Source organism: Bos grunniens, chromosome 10, assembly GCF_055505025.1.
Source record: "Bos grunniens cultivar Pamir isolate PY7600 chromosome 10, Bosgru_T2T1.0, whole genome shotgun sequence".
Classification (NCBI taxonomy): Eukaryota; Metazoa; Chordata; class Mammalia; order Artiodactyla; family Bovidae; genus Bos; species Bos grunniens.
The window spans coordinates 98,237,978-98,253,478 of NC_141174.1; the positions used below are offsets into that span (position 1 = coordinate 98,237,978).

At 45.5% G+C, this 15,501-nt stretch overlaps 1 protein-coding gene and 2 long non-coding RNA genes across 6 annotated transcripts in view; all 3 read left to right on the forward strand.

Moving 5' to 3' along the window:
* The window catches only part of LOC147365478 (uncharacterized), a 207,685-nt gene that overhangs the window by 6,711 nt on the left and 185,473 nt on the right, over positions 1-15,501 (forward strand). The gene's annotated exons all lie outside the window — the stretch shown is intronic.
* On the forward strand, positions 991-4,938 carry LOC147365479 (uncharacterized). Its single transcript, XR_015133773.1, has 2 exons — positions 991-1,224; positions 4,077-4,938. It is a non-coding gene; the product is annotated as an uncharacterized LOC147365479 (long non-coding RNA).
* On the forward strand, positions 1,234-4,938 carry LOC147365480 (endogenous retrovirus group K member 7 Gag polyprotein-like). The gene is given in 2 exon segments (XM_086319032.1): positions 1,234-2,449; positions 2,451-4,938. Coding segments are annotated over 2 exon segments (1,530 nt in total). The 5' UTR covers positions 1,234-1,295; the 3' UTR covers positions 2,827-4,938.

Sequence of the window (15,501 nt, forward strand, 5' to 3'; positions counted from 1 at the left end):
CAGATGTCCATCCATAATGGAATGAAGAAATATGAAATATTTGTATGTGGGATACCGTGTAGCCCAATGAAAGTTATCTATAGCTAACACATAATGAAGTGAATATCACAATGTTGTACAGAAGAAATATGATGCTTTATGTCTGCATGATATTTATATCAAGTTCACAAATTTGCTAGAATCTAGGCTTGGTGAGGGGAAGGATCTTACTATTTCACATGCCCCAAACAGAGAGCCTGGCCCACATAAGATAGATGCTCAATGAATATTGAATGAATTGAGCCATATTGTTCAGGGATTTGGATGTGGATATCAAAGTATAAACCTTTAACATTAAAGTCAGGATAAGGTTACCTCTAGGGATAAGGGCAGTGGTTATGACTAGGCAGGGACTAATGGAAAGGTGTCTTAAGTGCTGGTAATTTCTTGACTTCTGTGATTATAGGAGTGTTCACTTTATATGTTTGTTTTATATACTTTCTTATATATGATGTTTCACAGTGAAATAGCTAATGCAGCAGCCTTGCAGTTTATCTGGTTTCATTTTCACATACTTATTTTGGAGCGTAGGTGAGAGGAGGGTGGGGACGATCACGTGGCAGCTCTTCTCCCTGGGACGGCACGTGCACGTTGGGGGCTGGATTGACAATGGCGACCATATAGCTTTTCACTGTCTGCACCAGGATGCGGGGAGCTGCCCGTGAGAACGGGGTCCTTTGTCCGAAGGACACAGCTCTGGGAGCTGCCTCAGTCCTTGAGGGTTTGCTTGCAAACATAGCTCTCTGTCCCGCCACCCCAGAGATTAGGCGCTTATTTACTGCAGGCACCTGGAGTTCTGTGCAAACTTCTCACGCACAGAAAAATGTTATCTGGTGTAAGAAATAATAACAGGGAGCCATTCCCATGCTCTCAAGATTTCTTGTGACTGTTTGTAAGATGTATAGGCTAACCAAGAAAAAAGGGTCAACTGTTTTGTCTCTCTCACGCTTTTCTGTATAAATATGAGATGTTGAATAAAGTTGGTGTCAGACTGCGTCCCTTCGTGGTGACGTGTCTGAACCTCTCGACCCCATCTTTGTAGTCTCTTGCTTTAGTTTCTTTCTTAGCCCCGCCGTGCACGTTCTCGGGACCTGATCGACTTTGCCGGCTGGCTCCGGCAGGTGGCGCCCGAACAGGGACCCGAGAATCGGAGTGCGACGACGGCTGCTGCCCGCCAAGATTGAGGTAAGTAAAGAGGAATTCCTAAGTAATTAAAAGTAAAGGGCAGGGAGGGTGATTGTCGAGAGTAATAAATCATGGGACAAGGCAATAGCCGCCAGTTATTTGTACATATGTTGAAAACTATGTTAAAAGGTAGGGGAATTCATGTAAATAAGTTACAGCTAGAAAAGTTTTTACTTTTTATTGAGGAGGTTTGTCCTTGGTTTCCAGAGGAAGGAACAGTTAGTCTGGAAACTTGGAAAAAAGTAGGAAAACAATTGCAGACATATTATTCCTTACATGGTCCCAATCGTGTTCCTGTGGATGCTTTTTCTTTGTGGACTCTCATAAGAGACTGCCTGGATCCTGAACATGAGGGACATAAAATTCAAACGGCTCTCAGGGATTCCACAGGACCCGAAGTTACAGAGCCTTCTGCCCCATCACCTGAGCCGCTTTATGCTGTGCCTGAGGGAACAGCTTATAAGGCTGGAGGGAATGATGATGTGTTAAGCTCTGATGAACAGAAAGAGTTAAATGAACAAGCGGCTCAGAACCATAGAGAGGATATGCCTTGGGAGATGATGGTTAACATGGAATCCCCCTCAGGAAAAGGGGAATTAAAGCATTCAGGGCTTACTGAAGAACAGCTGGAGAATTTAATTCAGAAGATTGTTATAGCAGTAAAAAAGGATGCACAGGGAGACTCCCACTCCAGCCAGCCTGTGCCTCCAGCATATCCTCCCTCGGTTCTTGCTGGACTCGATCCACCTCCGCCTTTCGTAGAACCGCGAGAGCTTATATCTATCCCTGCTTCTTTGCCCGGTGAAAACATAAAAATTAAAGGTGAGATATTATTATCTCCTCTTCAACAAGCAATTAAGCGAGCTAATGAAGAAGGAGAACATATTCCCGGGTTTTCAGGAATCTATCCAGTGTTTGAAAATGATCAACAGCAGAGGTATTATGAGCCGCTGCCCTTTAAGCAACTGAAAGAGTTAAAAATGGCTTGTGCACAATATGGCCCGACTGCGCCGTTTACTCAGGCTATTATAGAGGCTTTAGGAAATCAAAATCTGCCACCTAATGATTGGAAACAGGTTGCTCGAGCTTGTTTATCTGGAGGAGATTATTTACTATGGAAATCTGAGTTTGCTGAGCAATGTGGGATCACAGCCGATATCAATCGGCGACAGGGACTGAACACCACTTATGAAATGATGGTGGGAGAGGGAGAATATCGAGACACTAAGTCAACTTAATTATTTACCTGGAGCCTACCCTCAGATTAGTGCTGCGGCTCTACAAGCATGGAAAAAGCTTCCAAATTCTGATAAAAAGACTGAAGATTTATCTAAAATTCGCCAGGGGCCAGATGAGCCATATCAGGATTTTGTTGCCCGCCTGCTTGAGACAATTGGTAAAATGATAGAAGATGAGCAGGCGGAGATGGTGTTGACTAAACAGCTTGCTTATGAAAATGCCAATTCGGCTTGTCAAGCTGCCCTGAGACCTTACAAGAAAAAGGGAGGCTTATCCGATTATGTACAAATTTGTGCCGATATCAGCCCTTCGTACATTCAAGGCATAACTTTGGCCACGACATTACAAGGGTTATTGCCTTAGCTGGTTTTAGTGGACGGCTTGATAATCATTATCCCTCAGATAAAATTTTGCAATTTGCTCATTATCACCAATTTCTCTTCCCAAAAATCGTTGTTTCTCAGCCCCTTGCCGACGCCCTAACTGTATTTACTGATGGCTCTTCTAATGGAATAGCTAGTATGATTATACAGGACAATACTACCACCTGGCATACTAATTATAAGTCTGCTCAAGAAGTAGAACTATTTGCCGTTTTTCAGGCTTTGTTACAAATTTCTGCTCCATTTAATTTATATTCTGACAGTCAATATATCATAAGAGCCTTAAACACTATTGAGACTGTTCCATTTATTGGTACCCTGAATTCTACTATCCAAACTCTTTTTCGTGATATACAACATTTAATTTGCTCCAGAGTTAATAAATGCTATTTTGGTCATATTCGTGCTCACTCTGGACTTCCTGGACCTTTAGCACGAGGCAATGCTTTGGCTGATGAAGCTACACGTATGATATTTCCTTCACTGGAACAAATGGCAAAAACTTCCCACAGCTTACACCATCAAAACAGCAATAGCTTAAGACTTCAATTTGGCATTACTCGAGAAGCTGCCAGACAGATTGTTAAGCAATGTCAAACGTGTCCTCAGTTTTTTAGCGTCCCCCACTATGGAGTTAATCCTCGAGGATTGTTGCCAAACGATATATGGCAAATGGATGTTACCCATATTCCTGAATTTGGTAAACAAAAATTTGTTCATGTTACTATTGACACCTTCTCCGGCTTTTTACATGCCTCTCTACAATCCGGAGAAGCTAGCAAACATTGTATAGCTCATTGCATTAAATGTTTTGCTGTTATGGGAACCCCTAAAACCATAAAAACAGACAATGGTCCAGGATACACTGGAAAAAATTTTCAATTATTTTGTACGCAATTGTCTATCTCACATAAAACAGGTATCCCTTATAATCCTCAAGGTCAAGGAATTATTGAACGGGCACATCAAACTCTCAAACATCAATTGCAAAAACTAAAGAAGGGGGAATTGTATCCCAATACCCCCTCCAACTCTCTAAACCATGCTTTATTTGTTCTAAATTTTTTACAATTGGATATAAGTGGCCGTTCAGCAGCACAGCGATTTTGGAACTTTGATGCACAAACAATAAGACCTAAAGTCTTTTGGAAAGACCCACTTGTAGGAAAATGGTATGGACCAGATCCAGTACTAATCTGGGGACGAGGGCATGTTTGTGTTTTCCCACAGGATGCCGAAGCGCCGCGCTGGCTGCCGGAAAGGTTGGTACGCACGGCGGAGACAGTCTCTAGCAAATCAGATGAGGAGATTGACAATTCAAGAGCATGATGAATTACCATCTCGGCAACAACTTCAGGCATTGATGCGAGAGGCACAGAATCGTGTTGCGGTGCAGGGCGATCCGATATCGCCTTTAAGCTTCCTGATAACCTTATTAATTATCTTAAATCAGATTAACACTGCACACTCTGAAAAATATTCAAATGCTTACTGGGCTTATTTTCCCGATCCTCCCCTTCTCCAACCCGTGGACTGGGAGGGTCGGTCTATTCCCATATACACTAATAAAACTGTTTTATTTCTTGCACCTTGTTTAATTAAAAAACTGATTGATGATCTATGGATCATAAAGGCTTCCATCTATGGAAATGGTCTGCGGTTAAAGGAACATAAGCGTGTGCCTATATAAAAAGAAAGGGGGAGTTGCGGGGAGCTGCCCGTGAGAACGGGGTCCTTTGTCCGAAGGACACAGCTCTGGGAGCTGCCTCAGTCCTTGAGGGTTTGCTTGCAAACATAGCTCTCTGTCCCGCCACCCCAGAGATTAGGCGCTTATTTACTGCAGGCACCTGGAGTTCTGTGCAAACTTCTCACGCACAGAAAAATGTTATCTGGTGTAAGAAATAATAACAGGGAGCCATTCCCATGCTCTCAAGATTTCTTGTGACTGTTTGTAAGATGTATAGGCTAACCAAGAAAAAAGGGTCAACTGTTTTGTCTCTCTCACGCTTTTCTGTATAAATATGAGATGTTGAATAAAGTTGGTGTCAGACTGCGTCCCTTCGTGGTGACGTGTCTGAACCTCTCGACCCCATCTTTGTAGTCTCTTGCTTTAGTTTCTTTCTTAGCCCCGCCGTGCACGTTCTCGGGACCTGATCGACTTTGCCGGCTGGCTCCGGCACCAGGACATCTTAGGAGATGCTTAGACACTGGGAACTTGGGTTCAATTCCAGCTTAACCCCCACTGGCTGTGTCACGTGGGGAATGAGGCAGGCTCTTCAGCTGTGAAGTGGGCACAATAGGAGCCACCTCATAGGGGTGTAGTCATTAACTGAGGATTAAACAGGATAAACCACGAAGGCATCTTCACTGGCAGGGTCTCTGCTAGTCCACGGGGTGCTTTGCATGAATTAGAAGAGCACCTTCCCCCTCACAGACACTGCCTTGGGGGTATACAGCTTGGTGAGCAGATGGTACCATTGTATCCGTTAGAGGAAGAGGCAGTGCTGAGTTTGGGCCCCTGAGCCGAGTCCTACTGTGCAGTAAGTAAACTGCAGAACTCTCTGCAGCCGCCTTGGCATTTGGCGTAGAGTAAATGTTTCATGTACCTGCCGTGATACAGATGCAAATTGCTATCCACTCCAAACATGAGCTTGTACAAGGAATCAGCTGAATTAACCGTGGTGGAAATGGAGTCTCAGTTCTTCTGTTGGAGAAGTTTTATTTTACACCCCCTGGAGGAATCGTTTTCTGTCAATTCTATTAGGGTGTTTGTAGACACAACTTCACTGAAAAGAGCAGTGTTTTGGGGTTCCCCAGGCTCTGGTCTCAGAGCTGGATCTGGAAGCTATGAATAGGAACTAAGGTTCTGTTCCCTCATTTCACAATGGGAGTTGCATTGGAAACTGTGGTCCATGTACCTGCTGGGTGAAAGACAGGGATGCTTTGAGGTCAGCGGGGCCAGATGTGATGAGGCTGGGGTCCTACTCTTGGCGCATAAGAACAGAAGTCATTCACACTGGAAATCACAAGTTCTAACTGCCCAAGTAAAAATGACAATTCAGGGGCCACTCTTGGGAGTTTTCACAATAGTTGGAGAGCAAGTCTTTCACAGTCCCTAGGCAAACTCTGAATGGCATTTTTATATTTTACTCTCTGGATTATTCGCTTTAATGGGACAGATACCCTATATGGAGGAATAAAGCCACAACAAAGATGTGTTAGGTGTGTGCAAGTGCGGATCAGATTCTGAATGAGGCTGCTGCCCCCTAGTGCCGAAAGATAGCCCAACAAGGAGCACCCCCTTCCCCAAACCGCAGCTGCACACTTTTGAGGTTTTCATGTTTGCCCCTAGACCCTATCACCCTGATTTTGATTTGATTGTGGGTGCTCAAAAGAACTAATGGTAATCACACAGTGTGAGAGAAATGTGTAACAGTTACTATTGCCGCTTTGGGTGCTGGTTGGAACGCGAACACGGCTATTTTCAGGGACAGGGCTCTCATGTATGAGAGATGGCGGGAGCTATGCAAGCAAGCAGCTCATTTCAGGAATGAATTTCAGCTCACGAGGTCTTCCACATTTGTGGTAAGTGTCCGGGTGCTTTGGGGCATGAATCTGGCCACTAGGATATGGAATTTACTGTCCTTCATGAAAGAAAATCTTCACGTGCCTTTTATGTGCCTTGATATTAGCTATCACTGGTGTCAGATTCTGTGAACAATGTCAGGATATTGGATTCAGTTTTTTCATTTGGAAAACTGGCCGGGCCAAAGGCTTATTTGGGTTTTGTTATCAGGTAGAGCAAGTGTGTGAGAATGGCTCCTCCCTCTGAGCACCTGTGTCGGTCAGGGTCCAAACAGGAGACAAAGACCACATGGTAATATGAAAAGGAAATGTTAAAGTGTAAATATTAACATTTACTGGGGGTTGGAGTAACAGGGAATTGGCTAGTAAGGAGGACAAAACCTTCATGAATGAGAGTAATACCCTCACCAAAGAGGCCCCTGAGCACACCCATTTCCACCAGCAAGACGACACGGTTATGAACCAGGAAGTGGACCCTCATCAGACTCCAAGACTGGCAGCTCCTTGGCCTCTGTGTTTTAATTTCTGATATATATCGGATCTGCCTATGAGATGGTGATCGAAGACGCTCTTTTACTTAAAAAACAAATTCCCTTTTACCATGGCTAAAAGCCCAGTGAAGCCGTGTATCTCAGGTCATTTAAAATCCAACTCCCGCCAAACCTCCCCTTCTCTCTGGCGCCCACGAAGAGTGAGAGTCTGATGGCGGGAGAGACTCTGGAGGCACAGGCACTTCTGTGATGCTCAGATGTGTGCGGTCTCTCTTCCGAGCTCGCAAGTCCCTTGTTATCCATCCTGAAACCTCAGAAGATGCGCTAACCGAGGCTCTCCAGATAACTGACGTGAGACAGCCGGTATCATTTCCCGGGCACGCCTCCCACGGTTTACCTTTTCTTCTGCATTGCCCCTCCTCCACGCTCCTCCCTCCCCGCTACCGCCTGCCATACTCCTCCGAGTCCCTGGAGAGCTTTCATACTGTCTGTCCTTTTCCTATCCCGACTGTTTCTCGTCATCATGCTCCATTCTGGCTTTCATCTCCAATTCAGGGATGGATGCTGGTTTGTGGACCTGAAGCTTCTACAATTTTCTGGGTAGGGAAGCCCCTGTAAGAAAGGATCTAATTATGAATACAAAACTAGGCATGAAAATAAATGTGTGGAGTGAAAAATAAATCACTACAAATTAAGATATTTTTTAAAAAGGATGGTAGAGATCACAAGCATTACAAAATAAAAACAAATTTTTAAATAAGTATCTGATGTACCTGTATATAACTTGTCCCTTACCTTTATTGGTTCTGCATGTTCTTTGTCTCCTCATATGACAAAATTCTGTAATATAATTTTCTACAGAGGGATTATAAAGATAATTTAGTCTTTCCTCTAGCATAACTGACCACACTTTTAAAAATACTTCTTTTCGTTCATTTATTTGGCTGCATTGGGTCTTATCTGGGGCATGCAAAATCTTAGTTGTAGCAAGTGGGATCTAGCTCCCTGATCAGATATTAAACCCAGGGCCCCAGCATTGGGAGCTTGGAGTCTTGGCCAATGGACTACCAGGAAAGGCCCAACATTAGTGTTTTTTTAATTGGTCCTTGGGCTACATAAAACATACAACTTGCAGTATCACATATCATTGCTACAGGTTTATACCCAACAAACACAGGAACTCTGACAAAGTCTTCTTATGTGATTCACAAAGAAAAGGAAATTGCATATTTAATAATTGCCTTCACAGCAATATCAAGTGTATTCTTGGTAGAGAATTTCCATGTTGACAGTGTGTGGGTGATGAGAATGAACACCCTGCTTATAACTGGGGACTTGGCACAGGCTCGTTTCTCGCCCTGTGTACCTCGAGCCTCTTCCCTCCCACCACCCAACTACTCCACGTGCAGGCTGCCAAGCCCAGAGGCCCCTCATCGTCCCTCCTGTGTCACCAGGACCGGTTCACTCCCTTCTCAGTTCAGTCCAGTCAACTCAGTCATGTCCGACTCTTCGTGACCCCATGGAATGCAGCACGCCAGGCTTCCGTGTCCATCACCAACTCCCAGAGCTTGCTCAAACTCATGTCCGTTGAGTCGGTTGATACCATCCAGCCATCTCATCCTCTGTCATCCCCTTCTCCTCCTGCCTTCAATCTTTCCCAGCATCAGGGTCTTTTCAAATGAGTCAGTTCTTCACATCAGGTGGCCAAAGTATTGGAGCTTCAGCATCAGTCTTTCCAATGAATATTCGGGACTGATTTCCTTTAGGATTGACTGGTTTGATCTCCTTGCAGTCCAAGGGACTCTCAAGAGTCTTCTCCAACACCACAGTTCAAAAGCATCAATTCTTTGGTGCTCAGCTTTCTTTATAGTCCAACTCTCACATCCACACATGACCACTGGAAAAACCATAGATTTGACTAGACGGACCTTTGTCGGCAAAGTAATGTCCCTGTTTTTTAATACAGTGTCTAGGTTTGTCATAGCTTTTCTTCCAAGGAGCAAGTGTCTTTTAATTTCATGGCTGCAGTCACCATCTGCAGTGATTTTGGAGCCCAAGAAAATAAAGTCTGTCACGGTTTCCATCACCCCATCTATTTGCCATGAAGTGATGAGACCGGATGCCATGATCTTTGTTTTTTGAAGGTTGAGCTTTAAGCCAACTTTCTCACTCTCCTTTTTCACTTTCATTCAAGAGGCTCTTTAGTTCCTCTTCCCTTTCTGCCATAAGGGCGGTGTCGTCTGCATATCTGAAGTTATTGATATTTCTCCCAGCAATCTTGATTCTAGCCTGTGCTTCATCCAGCCCGGCATTTCACATGATGTACTCAGCATATAAGCATCAATGAACTTCTCGGGGAAAGCTTCCTTCTCAGGAAAACACTTTTTCTCTCGGTTTCCATGACTTTTCCTGGGTTTTTCCTTTTTTATAGGCACTTCCTTCTCTGTCTCTTTTGTGTGTCATGAGGCTCAGTATGGGCTGCTGCTGATTTATATTCACTCTTTAGTGATCACTTCCAGCCACATCATTGCATGTACTGGTTAGAAAATGATGCCTCCCAAATTTACACTTCTGGCCTGGACTTCTCCCAGAGCCTGAGACATATTTACCTACTCACGATCCCGCTTGGATTCAAACGAGCATCTCAGAGAAATCAGTATGTTCAAAATGACCTGCAATCCCAAACCTGTCTTCCCCATTTTAGCAAATGCCTCCATTATGACTCAGCAGGTCAGTCTAAAACCAAGGAGTCACTTGATTTCTCTCTTTCTCTCTCATACGCATTAGTCCATTGGCAAGTGCTGTCTGTCCTACTTTCAAAATAGATTCTGAATCTCACCATTTTCACCCCCTCTACTCCAGCCAGCTAGTTCAAGACCATCACCATCACTCCCTGAGCTAGTGTTGTTGCTCCCCAGCGGGGAGCTTTACCCCATATAGATTTCCTTCATCCCCTGCTTGAAATCCCCCAGTGGCTTCCTGACACATTTAGAACATAATTGGAGGTCTTCTACGATCTGCAAGGCTCCACAGTGGTGATTTTCAGTGTGGTCTCCAGGCCAGCAGCATCAACCTCACCTGGGAACTTGGTAGAAACGCACAATCAGAGGCCCCACCTGTTGAAGCAGTAACCCTGAGGGTGGCCCGCAGTCTGTGCTCCCAGCTGTGCTCCGGGTGGTTCTGAGCGGGCTCCGTGCGTCTGCGTGGGCTGGCCGGTGGGTGGCCGCTCCTCTGCCCTCCTGAGCCCAGCCCCTCGCTGCTCCCGCTCCTGTGCCGGAACATGAGGTATGCAGTCCTCCTGGCTGCGGCTCTCGTGCTTGCCTAGTCCGCACCCTTGTCTCCAGCTGGCGGGTGACTCACTCCCGCTTCAGACGGGGCTGTGCTCAAGAGCCATCTCCTCAGAGGGCTGGTCCTGGCCGCCCTTCCAACGTCACTCGCCCTTTCCCCTTTGCTCACCCTTGCATATTTTTCTTCATTGCCCTTGTCGCCACCCGTCATGGCTTCGTGTTTATCATCTCTCTCCCTGACTATAAGTTCTACAAGGCTAGGGATTTTTTTTCTGCCCCCATCCAGGCTATCTCTAGTACCTAGAACATTCTCTAGTACATTAGATACTCAATAAAGGCTTGTTGAATGAATGAACGAACCGATGGTATTGGATTGGTGCGGGAACCACTTCTCATCTTCCTGTATTTTTTCTGCAGTAAGAATCTTGTGAGTTTATGCAGTCCCCTATTATTAATAGATTGACTTCTGTGGACTTTAGCCCAGTTTAGGTGCATTTTATTTCATATCCTCACACCTAAGAGCGGGGTGATGAAGTGGAAGAGGCCCCAGGTTTAGTGTCAGTTGCCTTGTGTTTTTCTTTGCTCCAGCTGCTGACTGTGGGAAGGAGTTTGAGCCCAACAAGCACTGGATCCTTCTTTGGTGAGATAGGGGCAGTTACACCCACACCCACAACAGGGGTACAGTGAGGGGTAATTGCATTTAAGTCACCTTTTGGGGGCTTCCCAGGTTGGTGCAGTGGTAAAGAATCCACCTGCCAATGCAGGAGACATAAGAGACTTAGATCCCTGAGTTGGGAAGATCCTCTGGAGGAGGAAATGGCAACCCACTCTGGTATTCTTGCCTGGAGAATCCCATGGACAGAGGAGCCTGGCGGGCTACAGTCCATGGGGTTGCAAAGAACTGGACGTGACTGAACACACACAACTCACCTTTAACAGTGCCTGACATAGGTAGGTAGGTTCTAGAGAATATTAGTTTTCTTTCAAATTTAATGCTCTTGGTTTCTGAATAGGAGTGATTTCCTCAGAAGGTGATGAGAATGGCCTGACCATCCCTGGTTTAGAATGAGGAAGATTCGAGCTTGCTTAGAATGCCCAGTGCAAAGCAGTTCTTCTGAGGTGTTCAGCATCTGGAGGTTTTGCCAACTTTTTTTTCAGAAAACCTCTCTTGCCTTTCTTGAGGCGCTAACTCATCTGTGACCAATTGTTTTCCCTGTTAAAACCCAGCGAAGTGTGCAAATAGAGAGAAAGGCACACAGTGGCTGTGGTGAAGTTGGAAAGTTCACCCTCGTGAAGAGGGTGGGTGTGTGGATTTCTGAGGAGGCCCCAAAGACTGAGGGTTAGTGCCAGGAGTGACGACCTCCCAGGCTGGTCAGGGGGGCCTTATCTGAGCCAGCAATCGCACTAGAGCAGTCAACTTCCTCTGGAATCTAGAGGTGTTTTCTTCCGAGCCACACACCTTCCAGGCATGCCTGTGAGTGTGCATGCCCCGGGGCAGGCCAGCTGGCATCATTGGGATGGTTCAACGTGTGTATTTTCCCCCTCCCAGATCTTCCCATTTTAAAGTTCTCACCTCAGTCTCTCCTCCCCACTTCCCTTCCCTCAGAGCCTGACTCTACTTTGAGAAACATCTTCCCCAAAAAGTGACAGTTGGAAATGACTTTCCTTGGATAGCCTTGTTGCTACTTGAGTAAGAAACCAAAGTCTTTTGTGAGCTCGTTGGACTGAATTTCACGGGCGGACACAGAGACACGCTGTCCACCAGCAGCTTCTAGGGCCCCCCCATTACAGCACTGTTGTCTGCCTCTGTGTGGTCAGCAGTCTCTGAGGAGTGCAAGGTGGTGCTTTCCTCTGTGCTCTGAAATCTCGGGCTTTGATGTTGCTTTCATTTTTACCAAAATCAGTATCTCACATTTTTATTTTGTGATTATTTCCAAGCTTGCCAAAACCAACCAACCAACCAACCTATAGAATTGTCGAAACATTGGCTTATTAAAAACAGAGCTATTATTGAATGATCCCCTTATTATTCATTTTCCCAATAGCTTGCCTGCACTTTGTTAACTTTCAGAAAGCCCTCGGTCACAGGGTTAAATGCTGTTTAACAGTTTAAATGTACGACTTCAGCCCTAACATAACACTTCCCTTTCCTTATTTTGCTCTGTGTAAAGCCATGGAAATGAGCCAATGCTTTTCCCAGATTCCTTCACAAAATCTAGCAATTTCACTGCCATTGATAAAAGCTGACTTCTTTTTACCAGTGAAGCATTTAAAGTTTTCTCTTAAGTCAGCATAGAATTCCAAATAATCTGCTGAGAGCTGACATTCTCTTTCAAGGCAAATATGTTGGTAAAGCTTATGAATAAAGATTGTTCACCATCTATCTGTTGTTTTTATTTATTAGAGGTATTAACCCTTTGTCATAGTATATATTACAAGTATTTTTTTCCAGTTTATTGTTTAGCTTTTGACTTTCTTTTTATGGTGTGTTTTGTCCCGCAAATCTTGTATTTTATATGGTAATTTGAAAATGTTACTGTTGGTCTAGCCTGTGACATGTGCTAATTTATTTTCTCTCAATGAAAAGGGAAATTTCAGTGACAGAAGCCACATGAGGTCATCATTTGGTGGCCTAGGTGCTTTCTGCTCCACTGGACTCAGAAGGTGGGTCAGAATGGCTTGATCCTGCGGCCTGGTGAATCTTGCTCCTTGTTTCCCAACATGGAGGTTGGGCTTTTCTCCCATGCTGGAGTTGGTTTCCAGTGGTTGCACATAGGTAGTCTGGCTTCTCCCATCTAGGCCTTCTTGAAACCCTAGCAGAGTCAGCTGAGCCTCCCCAGCCTGCTCTCTGGGAGCACATGAGCATCTTCGGGGAAAAGCACTGGCGGGACCCAGGGTGGTGGCGGCCTTGCCCCTGGCTGTGGTTTGTGAGTCTGCTGAGAACTCTGAGAGCAGTGCTATGCACAAAACCCTCGGCAGTGTGACGCTCTCATTCTCCCTCTTGGAAGGACTTTCTTCCTTCAGCTCCAAAAAAGCAGTGGTCAGTCTCTCTATTTCCTTTTCAAGCATATGCTTTCACATGCTTGTGGTTGTAAACACAATAAACAAAACAATCATTTTCCAGTTGACATTATAACACAGGTCCCTTTTCGTATTCCTATGTATATATCATTTTTAGTGATCACATAATGTTCTATTAATTGGATATACCAAAATTTTTAGAGAAGGAAATGGCAACCCACTCCTGCATTCTTGCTTAGAGAATCCGATGGACAGAGGAGCCTGCAGGCCGTGGTCCATGGGGTCGCAGAGAGTCGGACATGACTGAAGCAACTAAGCACACACATGTCAAAATTCCCCTCACTTTCTGGTCTTAGCCTGAGCTTCCCCTGAAGTAGACGGAGTCAAGGATTTGAGTGTAAGAAGTTCATCTGGGAGGTGATCCCAGGAAATACTCAGAAGGAATGGAAAAGTGAGACAGGAAAAGGAAGAAGCCATTTAGGTGGCATTAAACAAGGGTTTTGTCTGGGGGTAACTGGGACTCAGTCTTGTTGGGATCCCTCTAAGAAACAGTGGGAAACACAACTCAGAGTTGCGCCACCCAAAGGTGAGAAACCTGGGGTCATTATCAACTCCAGAATCAATGTCTTTCATTGTTTGAGATTCACTCGGGGGGTGTGAACTTCCTGGCCCTTCCACCTTTCCCCACAATGGACAGCCAAGCACTCTTTCTGGGTAGAGAATGCTCTCCGGCAGAGAGATGCAGGAAGCCACTGGACCGTTGGGGATGACTATCTTCACATGAACTCCAGGGGTGTCAAGGGGACAAGGGCAGGACATGGATGCATCTTCCCCGGTGCATTCCTTGAACTGCTCATTGCCATGCCCCACAGTAAGTCACTCTGGCCCTGACTCTCTTTCAGGATGGTTTTCAGTCCTATCTCTAATATAGGGATGTAACAGCAGGAGAGTTGGTGGGGCACAGCTGTGGTGTTCCGCGGGCTACAGTGATATTCATCCTTTTCCTCCCAGATAACTCAATCTGGATTCTCCTCGCTTTTGGTTATCATTTTCACTGTGGATTGCTAGCCTGATGCAATGACCCGGACCTTCTACCCTGCTGAGACTCCCTGGTTATCTTGCCCTTGTAAAGCTGTGGAAGCATTAAGAGGCACCCCAGTGAATCACCCACATTCTTAGGCATATTGCTTCCCGCTCCCATTATGTGGCACCCACCTTCTCTTTATAATCACATTTAGTTACCCCTAGTATATATGGGGCTTTCCTGGTAGCTCAGCTGCTAAAGAATTCACCTGCTATGCAGGAGATCCTGGTTTGATTCCTGGGTTGGGAAGTTCCCCTGGCGAGGGGATAGACTACCCACTCCAGTGTTCTTGGGATTCCCTGGTGGCTCAGATAGTAAAGAATCCACCTGCAATGCAGGAGACCTGGGTTCAATGTCTAGGTTGGGAAGATCCCCTGGAGGAGGGCATGGCAACCCACTCCAGTATTGCCTGGAGAGTCCCCATGGACAGAGGAGTCTGGTGGGCTATAGTCCATGGGGTCGCAAAGAGTTGGACACAACTAAGTGACTAAGCACAGCACAGTAGTGTGTGAACTCCTACAGAGGAGCCCCAAGTGATCAGGTGGCGTTGGTAACTAGATTCAGTGGAATTCTGTACTGTACTTGTACTGTACTGCAGATGTCCTTTGTGACTATTTCTGAATATTGCTCTCTTGCTCCTTTTAGGCCTCTGACCAACCTACCGAGTCAGTTGCCACTTCCCAGGAGTTCTTGAATATCCTGACTTCTGATCGCTTCTCCCTCTACACAAAACTAATGACTATGTGTGCTACTTGGAGGATTTTTTCAGGGTACCTTTTATGGTGGTAATAGCACATTTTATGACCCATTCATGAGCCAGGCTTGCTGCTGTTCTTTTTTTTTTTCCTTTTATCATCAACTGGTACTTTGGGACCCTTTCATAAGATCATAGATGAGAACTAAGGGAGGGACATACGTGCTAAGTTGCTTCAGTCTTGTCCAACTCTTTGTGACCCTATAGACTGTATCCTGCAGGCTTCCTCTGTCCATGGGATTCTCCAGGAAGAATACTGCAGTGGGTTGCCGTGCCCTCCTCCAGGGGATCTTCCTGACATGGGGATCAAACTCACATCTCTTACATCTCCTGCATTGGCAAGTGAATTCTTTGCCATTAGTGCTGCTGCTGCTGCTGCTGCTAAGTCGCTTCAGTTGTGTCTGACTCTGTGCGACCCCATAGACAGCAGCCC